The 16,091-nt window shown below is 41.8% G+C and overlaps 1 protein-coding gene across 1 annotated transcript in view; it reads left to right on the forward strand.

The window, feature by feature from the left end:
* The window catches only part of numbl (NUMB like endocytic adaptor protein), a 31,328-nt gene extending 25,958 nt beyond the window's left edge, over positions 1 to 5,370 (forward strand). Inside the window, exons 8-9 of the mRNA XM_053423460.1 lie at positions 1,400 to 1,579; positions 1,676 to 5,370. Of these exons, the coding sequence (XP_053279435.1) occupies positions 1,400 to 1,579; positions 1,676 to 2,826 (1,331 nt within the window). The 3' untranslated portion in view covers positions 2,827 to 5,370. The remainder of the gene's footprint in view (positions 1 to 1,399; positions 1,580 to 1,675) is intronic.
* The last annotated feature ends 10,721 nt before the right edge of the window (positions 5,371 to 16,091 follow it).

Raw genomic sequence — 16,091 nt, forward strand, 5'->3', positions numbered from 1 at the left:
GTCTCTCCCTCTCGTACACAAACACAGCAGACACAAATCCACTGCCTCCCAGCTTTCTTGTGACTCTCCCAACAATCGGTGTATTGATTTGTGTGGTCGATCAGCTATCCTGGTTAGCCTTCAGAAAGCTTTCTACCAGCCCTTTCACACACACACATAGACACACGTGTGAAGTGCATGGAGTGCTTGTGAACTACAGTGTATGTGGGACAGTCTTAGTAGAACAAAGCAAAGACGACCCATCTTTAACAGGAGGGCTTACACACGCCTGCAGCCCCCTCGGCACCCTCCAATATCAATTAGTGACTGTAGCTACAATTCACACAGATTGGAGAGACATGCATTTATCAAGAGTGGGCTTGAATCGTTCGGCTGTAGGATTTCTGGAGGTGAAGGGATCAGACACACAATGGGCCCATCTATTGAAAACATGTATTAATTTACTAAGTACCACTCCTCTATGTATGTGTTTCAATTCAGGAGCTGCATCCTTCAGAGGACGCAATCTCCCCGGGGCATAGACCTCGTAGGCCGAACCGAAATTAGACAGGCTGGCGTTTCCGGTCAGTGTCATCAGCTCATCCCACCTCTTATTCTGTTACTTAGCAAGAGAGCTGAAGTTGGACACGACAAGAAAGCTTTAATGCCCCTTGAGTTTTTAACATGTGTACCGCTGTTTTGTTGACTTGAAGTATGCTACTCAAGCATTGAAAGTCTTGTTGCCTTCCAGCGACATTACCGCGTGACAGTGTCCAAGTAGCCATTAAACTCTTCTTTGACAAGGACTGGCTCAGCAAAAAGGATGTGGGAGAGGAGGAGGCAGTGAAAGGAGTAAACAAAAATCCTGAGGCCTCTCTGAGGGAGACGAGGGAAAAAGGAACAGGGAATTAGATATAATATCTATTTATATCTGAGGTCTGTGCAGGGTTTTTAAAGCTGTAGTTCAAACCAAAGTCAGACGGGAACATTATGCCGCTTTAATCCCTCGCTAGGAGGATCAGTTTCAATTTGAAAAGATGGATAAACTAATCCAAATTCACCTCTAAATCTGAGTCGTCCCAAGGCACGAAACATACAAGGCAATGATGCCCCTGAATGAGGCAGGGAAGTTCATGGGCCTTCACACAGTGCTTAACCTATAAACATCCTTGTGCGCAGGAACCTTTTTATTAACAAAATACGAGAATCTTGTGTTTTTAGGTCATTAGCATCATAAGTTTCTGTTTTTGATCCTTACCGGGTCTTTCAGCCACATTCATATATTTTTCTCTTTATTTGTTTGTCCTCCTACTCATCCCCCTCCTCTCCCTTCCATATTTTCTTTCTTTCCCTGAATTCAATTTCTTTCTCTGCCCAACTCCTCCCCTCCCTCTGTTTTTCTCTGTCTTGCTGGTACCAGAGATGGATATGGGGTTGCCAGATGAGGAAGACTGTTGCATCAATGCCCTGTGTAGCCAGATCAACAACTCCTTCACCAATCCATCGGAGGAGCTTTTTTGCAACCCCTCCATGTCAGTGAACGGCCCTCCAACCGGAACTGTGCCCCCTGTACTGCCCCCACCGCCTGCACCGATGCAGGGTAAGAAAGACTGCATCAGATCAATAGTAATAGTGAACTATCCTCAGTCGTGATGAATTTATTGCACTTTCTAAATCTTTTATTTCATTCCCTTAGCCAACTCCTCCTGGGTGCAGCCAGAGCCTCCACACCACTCTCCTCCTCTGTCTGTGTCAATGCAGAGGCAAAGCGGACACAGACGCACACCATCCGAGGCAGAACGATGGCTGGAGGAGGTCTCCAAGGCCATCAAGGCTCAACAGAGCCCTCCCCCAGGCCCCACTATCCCCGCCATCCCTGGACCGCCCACAATGTTGATTCATCAGATGTCCAGTCAGACAGCCATGTCAGCTGCCCCAGTGACCACTGTCTCCTTGGCCCTTGGCCCCCTGACCAAACCTCTCATCTCTGGCCCCTCTGTCCTCTCAAGTCAGGCCTCAATGCCCCTTCCATCCATGTCAATATCATTAGTTCCTCTAATACCAGGCCCTCCAGTGTCAGGGCCTCCTATGTCCCTTCCTTCCATGTCAATCCCCACGATGTCCGGTCCAAGCATGTCTGGGGCTCCCATGATCCACTCATCTCTTCCTGGGCCCTTAGGCTCTCTTCCAAGCTCCATGCAGCCCTTCCCCTTGGCTTATGATGCTACCCCGGCCGCTGTGGGAATGTTTGCCAGCCAGCCTGTTCAGCCAGCATTTGTGCCCATGCAGACCTACATGCCAGGCCTGGCCAGCAGTATGACCTACCCCAACGCTAGTGTGCCTGTTGTGGGCATCACTCCATCGCAAATGGTGGCCAATGTGTTCTGCACCGCCACAAGTTCATCAGGTGCAGGTGGAGCCATTGGCTCGGCTGGAGCAGGACCCAAAGTAGGGGCACTCGGAACGCTTGGCCAGCACCAGTCTTACCAAGGAGCACCTGGTGCAGTCGGTTCCACTGGTGGGTTTTCCACACCACCATTCTCTTCAACGCCGCCATTATCATCCGCTATCAATGGCCTCCCACTACATAGCAGCGCCATGATGAACCTCCAGAATGGGACGTCCAGCTTTGGCGGGAATGGGGGCAGTAGTAGCAGTTGGCCACCAGAGGGCAGCCAGCTAACCGCTCCAGTGGCCAGCAATTTTCAAGAGGATGATCGCTTTGAGGCCAAGTGGGCAGCACTGGAGACCAAACCAGTGCCTCAGCAACCAGGAAATAAGGCGCCAGCTGCAGCAGCGAACCCATTTTCCAACAATCTACAGAAGACTTTTGAAATTGAGCTCTAAGACAAACTCTGTCTCCCAAAGCTGTAAGGGTAGACTGGAGTTAAAGCCTGAGTAAGACAGGCACTAAAGGTCCCTAAAGTTAGCCTAGCATCTGACCTGTGGCCGCCTAGCAACTGGTTAAAATCTCTGAACGGAGGCAGTACTATTATGATGTTAATTGCTTTCTTTACACGCCCATGAGAGCTTGTGCGAAGGTTGGCAGGTTGTTATGCAGCCATTGGAGGATCAGGCACCTGACTGGATTGACTGAATCATTCAACTCCACCTGCTACATCCACTATTCCCTGCTTTCACGGCTCCACTTTGGCTTTACCTTACCTGCTGCAAGTCCCTGGATGTACACGCCCCTTTGAGAAAACTGCGGGGGCAGCATTCAGCAGTTATTTTCTCTAAAAGGGGACTCCAGTCAGATGCATTCCAATTCTTTGAGATGTTTTTTGCAGATTGGTTTCTGGTGGAGATGCAGTTGATTGATTTCTGGACTTATGATCAGACTTTTGCTGATCTTAGCCTTGCACAGCGGAAGCTTGGATAAATGAAAGGACTAGCCAATGATGGACGACCTGACCTGACTAACCCAAAAGGACAAACTTACCAATAGTAGAGATTTATGGCCAAAATTATTTTTATTTATTGTATTTTATTTTTTATTTCATTTTAACAATTTATATATACTTTAAAATAAATTTGTTTTCAGTGTTTCAGGAGGAATTTTTTTTTATATCCCCCATATTTATTTTTGTTGAACCTTAAAGAGGAGGTAAACTATTTTGGTAGCAAACAGGTGAAACATATGACTGCACAGCAGTAGAAGGAAAGAATTGCGGGAAACTGAGTCATGTAACAAGAACCAAAAAGCCAGGCCTGACAGTACAGCAGTGTGTAGTGAGACGTGTGGAACTTTAAGTGTATATAGCGGCATGTTTCTTCCACCCGTTAGCCCTCACGTATATATTCTCCACTGCAGCTGAGGTCAGGTGGGTTCAGTTTGGCTTCACTTTGGCTCTGTAGCTCATCTCTGTTGCTAACGTCTTTCTTAAAGGAAACTAGGACATGAACTATCACTTCAGGATATCCAGCACACAGACACTCTGGACAATACAGCACAACAGTCCTTTGGACTACGACATCATCTCCAGACAAACCCAAGAACTTGAACATCTCAGTGGAAATGAAATAAAAAATACAATCTACAACAATGTGCAACTGGATGAAAAAAAGATGCTCTACATTCCAACTTTCATAAGTCCTCAAATATGTTCAAACACAGGGTATAGTCTCATCACGTACAGTATGATTGTGTATTCACCTTTAGTGTTCTGCTGGATCTGTTGCAGAGGTACTGAAGAGGAACAAGAGCAAACACAGAATGAGGCATGACAACCGAAAAACCAAAAATCTGTGAATGAGATCTGTTACAGAACTATGAGCGATAGCCGAGATTGGATTTAAAGATAAGCAGATAGAGAAGAAAAAGAACAGTTGAAGAATAAATGTGTAGAGGAAAAAAGGGAGGAAAACCTGTATGTGTGAGACTGAAGGAGAGAATGGAGTTATACCTTTAAAAAAACGAGATGGAGGAAGTCTGAAGGAAGGAAAAAGAGAAAATATGCGTGAACAAAAAGACAGATTGTGTGAAAATATTAAGAATAAACACACAATCAGTTTACAGAGTGTTGTCTGCCATTTTAAAATCCTTTCGACATCTTTTGCCTCAAGGCCAAAAACCAGTCCCGATTTCAGCATCATCTCCTTCAACTCTTAAAACTCAAAACAAAACTTTTCATTATATTTCAAAGAAATCTTGCTTTCTATATATTACAATTTCATACACAGTATGTACAACTCCCTATATATAACATTTTATTTATTAAATCATTCTGTGTTGCTGCCGTGAGTCATAAAAGTCCAGGTCTATTCAAGAGGGAGGAGAAATGTTCTTTCTCAAAGGGCTTTTTCCACAGGTTGTTTCTGTATGTTACATAACCTGTAATCCGGCCAGAGATCCTGTTATGTTTCCTGGGAATTGAATTGTATGGCTATGAATTGCCACTGATTAGGTTTTCAGCTCATTAATGCCCTACAGTTTACTGGCTCTCTTCCTGCGCCTGTGATCCCCTCTGGCAGTCTGCTTTCTCAGAGGTCCCACATTTCTGTGCCACCGGCCTCATTTACACCATCTCGGTTTCCTCCCAGGGTTTTCAATCAATACTTCTTCCCATTTCAAACCAATCCAAACTGCTCCCTCTATCAGGCAAAGACAGAGTCCCACATGAAATCAATGCTTTTGTTTCTCTGAAAATGTATTTTAGCCTTCCACTATTGTTTGCGCGCCCTCCAAATTTATAAATGTGGGTTAATTGTGTTCTGCGTTCAAGCAAACTAAATGACCTCATAAACTTGATTGTAAAAACCATAGTTAAGTGATGGTAACAAAGCGAACCAGTTTATTTTTAATCTTTATTTACAGATTTTTGTATTTAAACCTACATATTTGTATTGTAATTACATTGTACAAAAGATAAATAAAGTAATATAATATTACACCGTCTTATGTTTTGTGACTTTTTGGTTTCAAAAGTAACTACTATAGTTTTCTTTTCTCTTGTTTTTTTTATACCTATTTGTTTTCATGCACATTACTTTATGAACCTTTCTTTTTTCCTTAATTTATTTCTCTACTTTTACCCTCAAACTTACCCTCATCGTCTCATTTCTGCCTCCTGGGATCTCCTAGATGTCTGTTCTTATCACTCTGACTTTATTCTGTATTTCTATGCAGCTGTGGACAACATTTTTATGTATAACCAACGACCTTGCAAATGTTAAAGAGATGGACTATTAAAGCAGATAAAACAAATTGTCTTTAAAACACAATGAAGGGCTTTAAACACACACAAGTACTACAAAGAGATTCACTCTATTTTTTTATTATTATAGTTTTTTTCTAGATGTGTAAATGCCATAAAACACAGCAAATTCCTTCTACCAAAAATAACAATCATAAATTAAAATTGTAATCTAAATTAATATAATGCGAAGTCATAGATTTTTTTAAAGGATTATTTAATTGCTCAATGGTCTTGAATGTTAAGTTCATTCTACTCTATGTCAAAATTCCCAAAAAACAAATCCTATAGCTGAATGTATGCATTTGTATCTGTAAATCTCTGAAGAATACCTTAAGATTTATTCTTCAGTTAGTCGATGGTGAGTATTTGGCAACTTTTGCTGCCAGACACTAAGTTTACAGCAATAGTTGTGGTTGTACAAGGGAAATCAGTGTGTCTGGGCAAGATAAACATTGGTACATCACTGTACAACCACAAGCTACTAAAATTGTTGAATTTACATCTCTATTTGTATGGACAAGCACACACAATGATATAATTTCCGACTTAATATTTAATGGACTTTAGACACATATGGGAGTGAATTGGTTAGTTTCATTAAAGTTACTGTTGCTCTTTAGTGTCACTTACAGTATATTGTAGACATGCATTCCCTCCCCATACACACACACACACTCCAGGGTGTATTGCTGTCTAACCAGCGCTGTCCTCGAGTCAGCTGGGCTGAGCAGTGCTCAGGTCACTAATGGAACAAGACAAGGCCTCGTTTCTTCTTAAGGGCCGTGAGAAATGGGGCAAACACAGACACACACACACACACACACACTAAGCTTTTGAGTGGTGGTATAGCAGTAGCTCTCACTCAGCCATTGTCCTCTGATCTGAGGTCAGAGTCAGTGAGTGTGTTGCTGAGGAGTCAAGGAGGGAAGATCAGCAGAAATCGTTGACTATGGTCTGACACCAGTGGACAGACAATTGTTTCTTTTGTGTAATTCCTTGTGCAGAGTAAAAGTGTTGATGAGGAAATCTTAGATGACATCATGTTATGTGCTGCAGGTTTTGTGATCAGGGCTTCGAAGTTTGGGGTTACATTTTTTCAAAGTGGCCTTGGCACAGTTAATGAAGAATCTCAAAACACTGTGAGCAATTGTCAGCTCTACAGTTCATGTACTCACAGTAGAATATGCACCCACATAGAGTTCAGGTATCTGACAAATATCTGCAGGTCAATCAGTGATGCACTGCAGATGCACTATCCTCTGTGATCAGAACATCACACTGATTTTTCAAACACACGTAAAAGTCTCAACATCAGGCTTATTCATCAATTGAAACACAGGTTTAAAGGTTTCAGTTAGAATCATGTTCATAACTGATTTCCAATTTAACTCAAAGCAAATTGTCAAATTCTGTCAATGGAAAGGATGAGGGGTTTATTTTGAGGGATATTTATTTTCTAAGACCAAAATATAAACCATAATAATATACCATACATTCATAACATTTGTAGAATTAGTTATATTTATATGAACACCTTACTGATCAAGTCGACTCTTAACAACCACAGTGCCTGCACCATCACATTGTTCCGTATAATAAAGTTAGCTACAACAGACTATAAAGGGGCTGAAGAGACTTGGTTGCCATGGAGATATAGTAAAACGAATTTATAACATCTGGAAAGAGCAGTAGTCGGCAAAAACGACCTCCCTTGTATATAAATTACTTTGCCAGAATATAAAGATAGGAGCTTAGAATACTATATCATCCTAATGGATTGTCACGGCAGGTACGACAAACACGTGCGTGTGTGTGTGCGTGTGTGCACGCGCAGGTGTGTATTGGAGCAATAATAGTAAAGTAAAGTAGTATTGTAAGTCAGCCTCAAAGGGGGTGTGTTTCTCCCAGGCAGCAGGGGATCCCCTTTGAGGTGACCTTTTGGATAGGTTGTGAAAAAAGGTAAATTTGTAGAACATGTAGTGGAGGACATGTCACACACACAGGGGGTCATTCGCATGCTCATTGAAGATTACTACTAATAATCTCTTCATTTTTATTAGAAAGTACTGTTTTTTAATTGTGTATGTGTAGGTGTTTCTGAATGTGCGTGTGTGTGAATTTATGTCTGTGTGTGCCCGTGTGTGTATGGCATTAACAATTTGTCTGTAAAGCAAGTGATATAAGTGAACAGAGAACGCTGTGATTTTCAAGTTCAATAGAAACATGTTGTTACATTTTGTTTGATATTGTATCAAATTGTTACTTGTCCTTTGTTCTTTGAACTAGTCATCTGGTCAAATACCACTTCATTCCCTAAAGAAATAATTTCCCATGGAGACTTGGAACGAACAGTTCACTTTGTTGAGACACTCACCATCTACTTCGAACTCTTCACTACCTGCTGCAAACCACCGCTGGTTTAAGAAGAGAAAGGAGACACTGCAGAGGAGAAGCATCAGAAAGGACATTACTCTTTTTGAAATGGCAGAAAATACAGTTTCCAGCTGGCTGTGTGATAGTAGCTAATCTTGGAATGCATATTTCAACACACAGTGACGGGGAGTATTTAAGTACATTTACTAAAGTACAGTACAAAGAATGCTTTAACTATCTAAGATTTCTTCTACTTTATATCTCGAGCTAAAGGAAAAGATGCATAATTCAAAATGTAAAGATCAATGATTCAGAGGTTCAGTAGGAAAGAGAGAGATGAAGAAACAGAGAATGTGTTGTTTAAAGTTCAGGGAAGAACAACATGAAGGGATGATGATTTGTGTGTTCAGGGTTGCATGAAGCTGGTTATGTATAAAGCACTGAATGTTGGACTAGTAGCTCTAGCAAAACTCTGCTTTAACACTGCGATCCCTGAGTCCATGTTGTAACCTTCACATGTTTTTCTTGGTCACAGATGAACAGCTTCCCTCAGGGGATTCTGAGGAGCCACAGAGCAACATACTGTACAGCGGCACCAACCGCTACCTCATCAATGAAGTGTGCAGAGGGGGGGACTTTGGCAATGCTGTCAAGGCTGTCAATTTATACACATCGCAAGAGGTGGCCCTCAAGATCCTCGAACTTGAGCGCTCAAGGTTTATCGTCACGTTTTCTTGCTCATAACTTGTTTATTTAAGGAACTGCTGATACCATGCTGTGACACCTACAACACTTATAGTGTTTGTTTGTGTGTGTGTGTGTGTGTGTGTGTGTGTGTGTGTGTGTGTGTGTGTGCGTGAGCATGTGAGTGTGTGTGGTTGTGAGATCATTCAGATCAATTCAAGCTGATCATACATGAAGGTGTGTGGGATTTTTCTGTGATGTGACTCATTGCATCTTATACTAGGAGACAGGTAAACATGTGTGAGTGTGTGGATAGAAAACATCACTGTGGGGGGATGAAGCGTCACTTCCAATTAGTGCTGTCTGTCTCTGCTGCTGCCTTCAGTGGCTGTAAAATGAAGGTTGTTGCCGCTTTAGAAGTTTTGCAGCCCTGCGTATGTACAGTACATAACTAGAGATAGACAGGAAGAAGGTGTGTGTGTGCAGACGAGTGTGTGTGTGTTCATCTGCCTATTTGTGATAGCAGTATAAGCTTAGACTCAGTAATGGTGTTTGTGTAATGGGCCATGTCTAGACTGTCAGATCAGCACTGGATAATGCTGTACACACACACACTCACACATACAGTCATGTCTCCATGACTTCGGGGGGACATCCCATTGGCTTACATTGATTTCCTGGAGACTAACTCTAACATTAACTATAGTTACTACTCACCTAACCCTGACTCTTACCCTAACCTTAAAATAAACCTAATCTTTACCTTAACCAAAATCTATCTTTAACCTAAACTGAAGCACAACATATTTCATGAGAACTTTCTTTTTGTAACCATAAGGAAGACAAGTCCCCGTAATGTGACCGTGTGAACAGATGTAGGTCCCACAACATGACTAATATATATACCTGGACTACGCACGCGCACACACACACACACACACACACACACACACACACAACACACACACACACACACACACTCACAGAGAGAGAGAGAACCAAAGGTCACATTCAGGTGTATACAGGGCCTAAGCCTCACCACCACTTGCCTAATCTTAATTAAATCCACTGAACCCCCAAAGAAACCTCATTTATGGGGACAGACATTCTCAATACACTGCTCTATAGTCTTAAACACACACTATAGTCTACCGCTGGTGATACCATCACCGGTATAGTGTGGTCAATGTGACCTTGCCCTTCATGAAGCAAGAAAGAAGTAATTACATTGATTAATTGCATATGTTTGTTTTTGATTAGTGCAGCAGCTCACCTATTGTTCAGTGCACAGCTGGTTCCAACAGTACATCAGGGGCAGCAATGTAATTGTCGAGAAAATGCTTGAAAGAAGTGGAGCAGTGATCCATAACAATGTATGTAGCAAGCAAACAGGCTGTGACAAGGTTCCACTCTGTGTGTGTGTGTGTGTGTGTGTGTGTGTGTGTGTGTGTGTGTGTGTGTGTGTGTGTGTGTGTGTGTGTGTGTGTGTGTGTGTGTGTGTGTTTTGTGTGTGTGTGTGTTTTGTGTGTGTGTGTGTGTGTGTGTGTGTGTGTGTGTGTGTGTGTGCGTGTGTGTGTGTGTGCGTGTGTGCGTGTGTGCGTGTGTTTGTGTCCATGTAGAAAAAATGTGAACACGTCAAGAAATACTGACTTTGACCCTAAGGGTTTGTAGTCAAATGCCAAGGCAAGGACACACACACACACACACACACACACACACACACACACACAAACATTAACACACGCACGCACGCACACACACACACAGTGTCAACTTATACCACCCCCTGGCAGCATCTGTCACTCATCGGTACTGGGAGACTGGCCTGCTCTCACTCAACCTTTGTTCCCTGTCGTCCCATCATCCGAGCAGTGATGTACATCGTCTGCTTATTAGGCCTCTGAAGCAGAAAGCAGAGGGGAGGGGGGGCTTCCTTTAGGCTCCGTTATACCTAATAAGCCCAAAGCAGACTGCGGTGCCAAGTCTTGGAAATGAACTCAATCTCCTCATTGTGTGAGTGCTTACTCACAAGCTTAATCACTCACTCACTCGCTCATTGTTTGGCATCATGTGCATGACAGATTGTCAGTAATATGAGTAAATGCTGTAATATTTATGTCTTCCTCTAGAATGACGGGTTTATTATGATGCTACAGTCAGGGCTCTGATTACTCTATCGTAATGCAAAGCTTAAGTAATCGTAAGAAGCTTTCCAGTGTATTGGATGGTGAGGACGCTGCTTCATAATCGCTGCCATCTATACATGGAGAGACCAGATCACCTCTGCTGGTTTTACATGTGGGCCACGTGCACAACATGACACATTCCTCTGCGACATTTTTGTGAGATCAGCGGCAGTTATGAAGAGCGGTGAGAGAGTCTTAGTACATGAATAACTTACTGGCAGGGAACATGCAAATTCCTGACGTCCAAATAGGACAACTTAATAGTGAAATCCCCTGCTGGGGCTCACCCAGGACAATTAACAGTAGGTGGTCTCATGTAAAATTCACAATGGTGCCGCTACAATATTCATGTTCATCTAGCACCTCCCAGTGTACATAGAAGGCATAACAGCACAGGCCTAACCACCACCACCTTAATATCTAAAGTAGATCTGACCTGATTTATCTCAGGTCACTACTCTGGGCTCATTGTGGTGCTTGCATCAGCACCAGTAACTCTTAAAGAGCAGAAAATGTCTCTTGAAAAAAGTACTCAGACATGAAATAGTCTGTTTCGCACTAATTAATACTGTCCCAATAACCTATGTCCCACAATAAGGCTCAGAGGGTTTTAAACTAATAACCAATAATCAAATTACTTTTTGGGGGTTTTAATTTCAATCAACGTATCTGAACTTAAATGATAATAATTTCTACTACACTGCAAATTTGTAAACTCCACAGCCCTGCAGATATCAAGGATTTACTAACCCCCCCTTGAGCCTGCACGCCATCTTACACCAGCTGATAGTCATCTTCTGGTAGTTCCCAGAGGCCATCATGCTTTTGCGGTACGGGACCCCAAACTCTGGAATGACTTAACCAGCTGAGATCAGAAATGATGCTCCTGCTTTTAAATCCCTTTTTAAAATGTTCTAATCTAATTTAAAGTATTTGAATTTTCATTTATTTTCTAGTTGTTTTATTGATTTCTGCATGTGAAGAATGTATTATTTATATATATATATATATATATATATATATATTAAAATATGGTTATAACATCGGTTTTAACACCAAAGGGGCCTCTGTCACAAAGCAGACACTCGGTAGAAAAAGCACAAGTATTATAACCATCACCAGAACCTCCAAATCAAAGCAAACAAACAAAACTGAAGCAACAATACTTTCATCCACTTCACTTGTGCTCCTCCAACTGAGCCGTATCCAATATGCTCAATATAGAAGCTAGTAGCATGAGGGACATCTGTGAGTGAAAGAGTTGTGATAAAACAGCCCTGCAAATTACCAGTTGTAGTGTTAATGAAATGTTCATCATCTGGTAAATAAACATCTCCCACAGTATTAAGTCCGTAGACCTGGTTACACAAGCTGAACCTTGCACCTGCATATATAGCCACCACCCTTTTGTTCTATGTTCCAACCTTTACTCTCAGGTCTTCCACTGCCTTTGTAGACAAATCCCACAAGGAAACTTTATGTTTTATGAAACATGAAACAACCTTTGGATTTTTGAACCAAATCCCCCCCCCCCCACCCCTCCCTTGGTATTAAAAGAAAGAAATGCCAGACATACATCTTTAATCTGCTTATTAATTTACGTTAACCGTACGTTGTAGAATAACAAATCTTCACAATACATTTTTTTACATTTCCCCCATGGATTCATTATTACTGTTTTCAATGTGTTATGCTATTTTAATGAATAATTCTAACTTTTAATTATCATCTGAATGTTCTGCTTGTTATTAGTTGTTGGCAGCGTCTTCACGTGATATAAGGTTATTATTGGTTTTATTTATACATAAAAGGATATCATGTGATGTGTATACATGTTTGGTGTGTGTGGTAGAGTGATTATGGGGTCACTACAGGGTTTTGATGTATACATATATATCATCCATTAGATAATATAGATATTCACGAACTCTTCAAACAAACAACTCAAGTACGAACAAACTACTACACCAGTTACAATATCAAAGGAAATCTATGTAAAATACCAACATCTTCTCACTCAGCAGTTATGATAATTAAAAACTGTAACAGAATAACTCAGAATAATGATTCTCTGTACTCTGGCTCAAAAGTGTTCTCATAACCATAAAATAACATTACCACAAAAAGAACAGTGGTCAGGACTCCACAGATAATGAGTAGATGTAGCCAGACCACATGTTAAATTCCACCTGTTTCAGTCTGATCCTGTGTGTGGTGGGCTTGCAGGACCACACACAGTAATAACAGTGCAGACAGTGTGGTTTATCTGCAGCGGCTCCAGAATCACTCAGTCAAAACCTCTGGTCGTCCATGCCAACACCAGCACAACTTTTCTACTGACGCTTCAGAGTGTGAGGTCTCTCTCTGCAGCTGCAGCTTCACATTAAACCGGTCTGAAAGTGTGGAGGCCCTGCAGAGGAGGAATTAGCACTGAGCAGCAGCTCTCTGCTGTAGAAAGTAAATAGCTGCAACTGATCACCACCGGAAAGCCAATAAAAATAATAATATTTGGCTTTACCTTCAGATTAGCATCTTATTATGTTTTATATTCCCTACATTTGGAAGCTAATTCACTGTGATGTGTGACACTGTCCTTATAAAGATGCTCCTGGCTCTCCTCTGTCTGTTGCCCGACTCCGTGCATAATCTGTGTCTGTGAGGCTGAAATCAATTTAGTGTGCATAATTCATTTATGAAGGAAATGAACGCTGCTTCAGGGATAATAACCAGTGATGCATTAGTGCGCTGGACACCAGGAGCTGTGACCTCCAGATAACCATGAACTGGAGGTTGTATGGAAAGGAGGAGGGAAATTGTGGAAACACAGTCGCACAGTGTGTACCTGGGTGCCACCTGCTGTAAACAGCAGCGTCACTGACAGTTCTCTGTGTAAGTCTGCTAGAGCCCCAACTCATACACTCCTGATCAAAATCTTAAGACCAGAAGAAATGGGAACAAGAGCCCAAAAGTTGTGAGCAGGCAATTTATTGAAAACAACAATTTAACTCAAATAGGCTGTTCATCAGCTGATCAAAAGTTTAAGACCACAGCCTTTAAAAGCCAAAATCTGTGCAAAAATTTGGATTCCATGTCATTTCCTGTCAAGTAATCACACTGTGAAGATCTCTTGATGGCAAAGGCAAAAAAGCTCACCGTCTTTGAACGTGGTAGGATTGTTGAACTGCATAAACAAGGCCTCTCACAACGTGCCATCGCTGCTGAGGTTGGACGCAGTAAGACTTCTTAAAAGATCCTCAGGGTTATGGAAAAAAAAAATCAAGTGGTAGACCCAAAAAAATCTCACCGGCACTGAGCCGGAGGATCCGAATGGCTGTCCGTCAAGACACGGGACGATCCTCGTCCCAAATTAAGGCCATTACTGGTGCTGACTGCAGCCCAATAACCATCAGACGGCATCTGCGAAGGAAGGGCTTCAAAAACAAGAAACGTCTTCAAAGGCCACGTCTCCTTCAACGCCACAAAATTGCCCGTTTAGACTTTGCAAGGGAGCACCTAACATGGGACATTCAAAGGTGGAAGAAAGTTTTATTCTCTGACGAGAAAAAATTTAACCTTGATGGTCCTGATGGCTTCCAACGTTACTGGCATGACAAGGAGATGCCACCTGAGATGTTGAGGGGGCGCCATCATGATCTGGGGTGCTTTTTCCTTCAATGGAACAATGGAGCTCCAGGTTGTGCAGGGGCGTCAAACAGCAGCTGGCTATGTGGAGATGTTGCAGCGGGCCTCGTCTGTGTGGTAACGACTGGGTTTTTCAGCAGGACAACGCTCCAATTCACAATGCCCGTCTGACCAAGACTTTTTTCCAGGAGAATAACATCACTCTTTTGGACCATCCTGCGTGTTCCCCTGATCTTAATCCAATTGAGAACATTTGGGGATGGATTGCAAGGGAAGTTTACAAAAATGGACTTCAGTTCCAGACAGTGGATGCCCTTCGTGAAGCCATCTTCACCACTTGGCGCAACATTCGCACTAGCCTTTTGGAAACACTTGCATCAAGCATGCCAAAACGAATTTTTGAAGTGATCAACAGTAATGGTGGAGCTACTCATTACTGAGTCAGTTTTTGACACTTTAATTTCTGTTTTAGGAGGTTTTGGTTTTTTTTTTAGCTGTGGTCTTAAACTTTTGATCAACTGATGAACAGTCTACTTCAGTTAAATTGTTGTTTTCAATAAATTGCCTGCTCACAACTTTTGGGCTCTTGTTCCCATTTCTTCTTTTTGCAATTTGAAACTCTACTTAGAACCTTCCTAAGATTCAACAGTGCAAAATGCAAATTCATGCAATTTTTTAACTGGTCTTAAGATTTTGATCAGGAGTGTATATCTTTAAAGAGGAAACCAACACAAAGACGGGGAATTACTTAAAGGACAGTGGGTTATAAGTAAATACAGACAGGATGAGAGAAATGGTCTAAAAACAGACACAAATACACACACACTATGATGTAAGCCAGGGGATCCCAAACTTTTCGGTCCCCAACCCCAAAATAACTTTCCCAAAGACATAGGACCCATTTGATCACGCACACGACAAAATCACAATCGTGGACTAGTTGAGGTCTTCTGTGCTTCTGTAAACGGGCCTGCTGCCACTGATGCTGTTACTATGATAACCTGTGGAGACATTTCTTTTTATTTGATATTGCTTTTCAATTCTGTGCCTCAGTCATTTCAGATATAATTACATACCTGTATTTATTTATTTTGCTACTGCATATATAAAAAGATCAGTAACCAGAAGCCATTCGTTTTTTTTGCCCAAGGCACAATGAAGGAGAAGCCAAAATCGCCTACACAGAAATGTACACGGCTCGAAGTTTATAAGCAGAACATAGGCTTCAGTATAAGAGGATTAAATCAATACCAATTTCCTAGTGAATTATTATGTCGCTCCAAAATTGATTATTTGAGGACGAGGAAATGCAAAGAAGACATTAAAACACTGTCAATAAGAAGAGAAACATTTTCACTCAGGGAAGTCAATTTCCCAACAGGACACAGGGTGAACGATTCTGTAGATCATATTCTTACTGATAACATCAGCTTTCATTGTTCATTATTTCTCATTGAATTAATATTTTTTTGTTAAATATATTTTGCATTCCATTGTCAAAGTGGTCATTGTTTATTTACGTGCATTA

This window comes from Pleuronectes platessa, chromosome 5, assembly GCF_947347685.1.
Source record: "Pleuronectes platessa chromosome 5, fPlePla1.1, whole genome shotgun sequence".
Taxonomy (NCBI): domain Eukaryota; kingdom Metazoa; phylum Chordata; class Actinopteri; order Pleuronectiformes; family Pleuronectidae; genus Pleuronectes; species Pleuronectes platessa.